General features: G+C 39.6%; 1 protein-coding gene across 1 annotated transcript; it reads right to left on the minus strand.

Annotated features, from left to right (window-relative positions):
• Positions 1 to 321: 321 nt before the first annotated feature.
• On the minus strand, positions 322 to 1,191 carry LOC116568105 (olfactory receptor-like protein OLF4). The gene is made up of 2 exons (XM_032303609.1): positions 837 to 1,191; positions 322 to 551 (listed from the first exon to the last, which is right to left on the minus strand). Exons 1-2 carry the CDS (start codon positions 1,189 to 1,191, stop codon positions 322 to 324), a joined length of 585 nt encoding a protein of 194 aa, XP_032159500.1.
• Positions 1,192 to 7,096: the final 5,905 nt, after the last annotated feature.

Raw genomic sequence — 7,096 nt, forward strand, 5'->3', positions numbered from 1 at the left:
GTTTCTGTATTTTCAAAGAGCCTGGGCTATGTATGTCTGCCTTCCACCTTGGATTGCATTTTTGGGGATCCGCCTAGTCTGGAGGAGGAGGGGCAGGAGACAAGATTTGTAGCTCTTGGTGTCCAAACCGGAAGTTTCAGTTCTGACATGGAAGCCAGATAGTATACTTTAAACAGCTGGGCTCCCAAGGTTATTCCCACAGCAGAAATCTTACAAACAGCATTCCTTAGCCTGCCTGTGTACATATGATCCAGGTGGTCTGTTATGTGCAAGACACAAGCACATTTATTCATACAGAACACATAGCCTTGAGCCCTGCTATCAAGGGTACTTCTTCACCACTAGGACAATTGTGCCTTTTATAGTTGCTCGCTTAAAGAATCTTATCAGAGCCGCTTTTATGTCCTTGTTCCTCAGGCTATAGATGAAGGGGTTCAGCATGGGTGTGACCACAGTGTACATTACCGAGGCTACTGCACTTGAGTGGGAGCTCTGGGTAGCTGCAGAGCTAAGGTAGACTCCCAGGACTGTGCAGTAAAATAAGGAAACAACTGAGAAGTGAGATGCACAGGTGGAAAATACTTTATATTTTCCCTGAGCTGATGAAATTCTATATATGGAGGAAATAATCTTAGAGTAGGAGTAAAGGATCCCAGCAAGGGGACCACCAGCCAGCAGCACAGTTGAAACATATAGCACTGTGTCATTGATAAAGGTATCAGAACAGGCAAGTTGGATCATCTGATGGAGTTCACAAAAAAAGTGGGGGATTTCCACTATTGAACAGAAGGACAGCCACAACACCATTAAGCTTTGTAACAAGGAATTCAGGACACTCATGATCCAGGACATCAGAACCAGTAGTACACAGAGGTGGGGATTCATGATGACTGTGTAGTGCAGGGGGTGACAGATGGCCACAAACCTGTCATAGGCCATCACAGCCAGGAGAAAGTCATCACAGCCTGCAAAGAGTGTGGAAAAACAGATCTGGCTGATGCATTCGGTATAGGTTATAACTTTGCTCTGTGTCTGTATACTCACCAGCATCTTTGGGATGATGGTAGAAATGACACAGATGTCTAGAAAGGAGAGGTTGACCAGGAAGAAGTACATGGGGGTGTGAAGGTGGGAGTCAGAGCTGACAGCAAGTATGATGAGCAGGTTTCCAAATACAGTGATCAGGTACATGGAGAGGAAAAGCCCAAATATTAGGGGCTGTAGTTCTGGATCATTTGATAATCCCAGAAGAAGAAATCTTGTAATTTGGGTATCATTGCCTGGCTCCATATGGTTGTTGTGATGATTAGAAATTAGGAAAACATGATTAATTTTAATACAAGTGGGTATTCATAACATGGCAGAAATGCTATAATTACAATGACTTGTGGGGGAACAAAGCAGACATGAAAGAAAGTGGATGGGGTGTTATCTTTCCTGGGAGCTCTGAAAGACCTAAAATAAGGTGATATTTGAAGAGGGACTTCAAGCAAGACTGCACAGGAGACATGAGGTTATCTGGCGACATGTGTGTCCTGCAGGAGAAAGAGACAGTGCAAAGGCCCTGAGGAAGGCACCAGATATCCAGGACTTACAATGGAACCAGTGTGGTCAGGAGAACAGCAAGAAGGAGTATGATGAGAGGAGGTTTCAGGGAAGGTTCAGGAATGACGTAGCCTCCCCAGTGGAGGTGAGACTTCAAGACACAGGGAGTTCTTCATCCATATGGTTGTTCCTTGCACTTCATTAATTTGTTTCCAAGGAATCCTGTCAATAGAAATTTCCTTATTTCCAAGTTAACATCCTGGAGTCTGTATTTTAAGGGTCCCATATTGGCACACAACAGACTCCTAGGCCATGTGACTACCAGGTTCTTCTCAGCCTCAAGCTGTAATATTTAGAAAAGAAATAATACTAGTTAAGCTCTCAACATCATATTATCATTACCCTAACAAATATAGAAAAGTACACAAATCCCCATTGATAAGACTTCCATGAACTTATAACTCCATGCTCCATTTTAATATGACCATTTTTTCTTATATTTATAGATGTATAAAAAACTCAAAAGGAAGAGAAAAGGAAGAGGAGGGAGAAAGTTATTCTAAATCCATTGGTCTCTGAGAGTTTGGGATGACAAGAAAGCTTCCGTGGTTCTGGCTGCAGTCCAACACTAAATATATCCGTTCAATGCCCAGAAGATCTAATAGAGCAGCAAAAACCAATTTCTCCAAAAGAAAAAAAAAGAGTGATATATTTATGATATCAAGACACCTTAATGTATGAACATCTGTTAGAAATATGAGTGAAAGGACTATATCCACAACTGGTGATAGGAAATACATGATTTATAAAAATAGCAAGGGTTTATAAAGATTAAATGGTAAAAGACTTCTTTAAATGATATTAAGTGTAAAATTTCGGAATCAGTGGTTGAGTTTTGAACCTCGGATCTACCACACATGAGCTGTCTGAATTTGAGAAGACAATCAATTTATTTTAAAATGTTAATTTTCTCACTGGAATGGTGGGGATAGTGTTATCTGTCCTCCTAAGGGGGTTGACAGGTTGAGTCCATATATGTAAAAATTTGAATATAGTTTCTTCCTGTTAGTATACAAATGTCTATTCTTTTTTCAGTCATTTTTGTATGTGTGTGTACATGCACGTGGATTTGTGTGTTTGCATGTGCACATATGTTTGATCATAATGTAAAAGCCATGTTTATTGTGGAAAGAGAAAAAAATTGGAATCCACAACAATAAAGGAAGAAAATAGTTTAATATAAGTCCAGTGGCTGCAAATGTGGGAAAAACAGTATGAATGAGGAGTTTATTAAAACATCAGATTGAAGAGGAAAAAGCAGTCCATGTGGGTGCTGGTGTGATATCAGACTTCAGGGAGACCCTGCTTACTGATCCACTGGCTTCATCATTATGTCCACCGCAGGCCCTTGATCTAGTTGCCATTCCTGTCACTATGCCCGCTATGCCACTATGCCGTATTTGTTTGACCACACTTATTTTTATGTGGCTCGAGAGTGGATGAAACTGGTTCTTTCTCTTCCTTTCCTTTCCTTGGTGGTATTCACTCCTTTGTTACCTTGATCTCTGTTTGATACAAAATCCAATGGGAAATGCCTGTCCTGTTTCTCTGTTCCTTGTTTGCCATGTGGAAAACTTCCCAGACCATACTCAGTAAAATTTTGCATGTTCCAGGACAATCTATCCCTTTTCTGTATATGATTTATTCTTGAAAACCCTATGTCATATGAGCTCTTAGCTCCCTGTTCTCTATTATTATATTATAATACATATATAATATATTATATATTATACAATAAGGAGCAGGGGCTTCCCCTGCTTCGTTTGACTCTTTTTGTTCACAAAGGTGCACATTTGTATAGAAACAAATTTTTAAGAAAATGGAAATTAATTAAATAGAAGGAATGGTAGGGAAAATAAACTAATGTTAAATATGGTGGATTCAAATAACTGTCTTCAACAAAATTGAACAATAATCTAATACTAACATCAAAGAGAAAGGATATATAATAGCAAAAATCACATCAACATAAGTCTCTAATTCAGGATGAAATGGCTAAAAGTGTGGAAATAAAAGAATAGAAAATATATTTTTAATACACAGTGCTAGAAGTAATAACTCAAGTTATAATTTGATCATTCATGACCATATTGGACTTGATAATGCTTATGAAAAAGATGCAGGTTTTGGAGGAGAGGGAAGTGAGGGGTTGGGTGAGCCTGATGGTGGGTATTATGGAGGGCACATATTGCATGGAACACTGGGTGTGATGCATAAACAATGAATTCTAGAACATTGAAAAGAAATAAAATAAAATGAAAAAAACCCGAAAATGTATAAAAATTTAAAAAACGAAAAAAAAAGATGCAGGGATCTTTCATTGAATAATAAAAAAAAAATGTTTCACATCATGACAGATGATTGCTATTTAAAAAATAATAAATCTACCAAAATAAAAAATGGTAGGAAAAAAGGAAATAAGGAAAATTAAATTGAAATAAGATAGCAATATGTATAGAAGCAATTCTTACTACTAAGGATGCAGAAGAATTTCAATATTTAAAAGCAATGAGGGGTACAGGATATGACCAACTAATAGATGGGAACTCACAAAATATGTAGGCTCTCACTTGATCCCATAAATACATATATACACAATACAAGGATTAAGTGGCAAACAGCAAAGTTGGTGAATAAAAAGTTATTATTTTTTGAAAGAATGGGATCAAAAGACGATAAGAACACACAAATCTGAGTACATAAAAGCAATGTACTTGCAAAAACATTTTGCATATAGGAAATAAATGACCAACAAAGTTCAAAATATATTCAGCCTCCTTGGTAATATAGTGTTCCTTGGCATTTCCCTTCATGCATATTAGGTAAATTTATTCCAGTGATTATCAATAAAAGAGACAATACTGTGAGGTGCATGTTTTAAAAAATTGTCATCACAAGGTGGTATTTACCTCCATGATCTCAGATCCTTCTAATGAATACAGGACAAGCTAAATGTACCCCATCTGAAAATTTTGAAAAATACTTACACCGGGGTGCCTGGGTGGCTCAGTTGGTTGAGCAGCTGCCTTTGGCTCAGGTCATGATCTCTGGGTCTTGAGGGTCCTGGAATCAAGCCCCACATTGAGGTTTCTGTTCACTGGGGAGTCTACTTCTCTCTCTCTCTTTCTGCCTCTCCTCACTGCTCGTTCTCTCCCTCTGAAATAAATAAATCTTTTTTTTTTTTGAAATGCTAACACCTCCAAGTCTAACACTGTTTTCCTACTCTCCTTAGCTACAAAACTCCATGAACATGTTCTAATTTTACTGGAACCACTTTATGGCCCCTGTCTTTCCTCAGTCTCATCCAGCTGGACTTCCATTCCCACCATGTATTGTCAGCAATGATCCCTATAATGCTGGGTCCAATGAAAACTGCTATTTAGGGGCACCTGGGTGGCTCAGTGAGTTAAGCCTCTGCCTTTGGCTCAGGTCATGATCTTAGGGTCCCAGGATTGAGCCCCACATCAAGCTCTCTGCTCAGCGGGGAGCCTGCTTTCCTCCCTCTCTCTCTGCCTGCCTCTTTGCCTACTTGTGATCTCTGTCAAATAAATAAATAAATAATTAAAAAAAAAAAGAACCATAGAGCTTTAAAAAAAAAAAACCTGCTATTTAAAATATATTAAGAGGACACCTGGGTGGCTCAGTGGGTTAAAGCCTCTGCCTTTGGCTTGGATCATGATCCCAGGGTCTTGGGGTTGAGCCCCGCATTGGGCTCTCTGCTCAGCGGAGAGCCTGCTCCCCCCCCCCCACCCCGCCTGCCTCTCTGCCTGCTTGTGATCTCTAGCTGTCAAATAAATAAATTTAAAAAAAATAAAATAAAATATATTAAGAAAATTATTTTTTTAAGATTTTGTTTATTTATTTGAGAGAAAGAGATCACAAGTGGACAGAGAGGCAGACAGAGAGATGTTGGGAAGCAGGCTCCCCGCCAAGCAGAAAGCCCGATGTGGGGCTGGATCTCAGGATCCCAGGATCATGACCCGAGCTGAAGGCAGAGGCTTTAACCCACTGAGCCACCCAGGTGCCCCGAGAAAAAATTTTTTAAACTGAGTAGTCAACTCAGCAAACAAACATGCAAACTCTTGACTCTAGATAGGCTGGTTGGGCTCTCAGATGATCTCAGGTAAATATTCTCAGGTTCCATTCTCTCTAATCCTTTCCTGAAATACCTGCTGAGCTCTCAGACTCTCCCAAGTGGGGCTTATAAGATGAAAGTCTCCCTGTTGAGGTCTGAATTCATCCCTGGATGGTTGAGGGTGGTGACTGAAGCCCTGTTCCCAGACAGGACAGCAGGAAGGAAGGAAGCATGGGTCCCTCACCTAGGCTTAGGAACCCAAAGGCAACAAATAATGTCCTTTCCCTCACAAGGATGCAACATGGTAAGGGACTACAGCAACAGAGATATTTATAGCTCCCTGTGTCTGCTCATTAGGCACTGCTTCCATTGTTACTCCCACCTCTGAGTGTATTATATCCCTGTGGACCACTCGTCTGAACAGAAAAGATATTTTTTTTTTCCTGCTGATGTGCTTCCAGGAGATCAGATTAGAAGTTAGGTGAATGTAATTTTTCTTACTTCTCCATGATCTTGCCTGCCTTTCAGAGTTCTTTTTTTTTTTTTAAAGAATTTATTTATTTATTTGACAGAGAGAGATCACAAGCAGGCAGAGAGAGAAAGAGAGGAGGAAGCAGGCTCCCCGCTGAGCAGAGAGCCCGATGCGGGACTCGATCCCAGAACCCTGGGACCACGACCTGAGCCAAAGGCAGAGGCTTAACCCACTGAGCCACCCAGGCACCCTGCCTTTCAGAATTCTAACCTCCTTGTATATTATCCCAATTTTGAGTTAGTGTTTTCTCCAAATCTAAGACTGAGGAACCTGCTTAGCCATGTCTCATGGACCACCAAAATACTATTTTATGGCAGAAAAGATCTGATATATCTAGAAAATTGTTATTCCCTACATCAACAAGAGACAAACTTAATTTGTTATAAGTATATATACACTATGCTCTTGTCTTGATGCTTTTGGCTAACTAATTAGGTGATTCATGGCAATAACACAAATTCAGAGGTGTCATTTACTCCTTCGTTTTGAAAAGTTCATTAGTTATGAAATATTTAGATCATTTCATGGACATGCAGAGTGAGAATCCAATGTGGATATTTTTATTTTGTTTTTATAAAATTATACTCTGTAAGGTTTGTACTATAATTAACCTTAATCTACAGTTGTGAAGGTGGGGCTCAGAAGTATTAAATGAGGTTTCCTGAGTTAAGAGCTGAGGAAGGGATGAGCTTTACCTGAAACTCCACCAGATATTTCTATTTCTCATGATCTAGGTCAGTGGTTCTCAATCAGAGGCCATTTTGGCTCCAGAAAAAACTTGACAATTATGAAGAAATCTCTAATTGACATAAATAGGGAGGAGCTACTAGCACCTAGTGAGTTGAGGCCAGGGATATTACCCCATATCCTACAATGCATAGGAT

This window comes from Mustela erminea, chromosome 1 (genome assembly GCF_009829155.1).
Source record: "Mustela erminea isolate mMusErm1 chromosome 1, mMusErm1.Pri, whole genome shotgun sequence".
In the NCBI taxonomy this organism is placed as follows: domain Eukaryota; kingdom Metazoa; phylum Chordata; class Mammalia; order Carnivora; family Mustelidae; genus Mustela; species Mustela erminea.

Bases quoted from the DNA above. Each gene is read 5' to 3' on its own strand.
- LOC116568105 (XM_032303609.1), bottom strand. From the start codon at position 1,191: ATGTACCTGATCACTGTATTTGGAAACCTGCTCATCATACTTGCTGTC. The intron at 552-836 runs GTGTCCTGAATT...CTCACTTCTCAG, and splicing joins TCTGATGTCCTGGATCATGA to TTGTTTCCTTATTTTACTGC.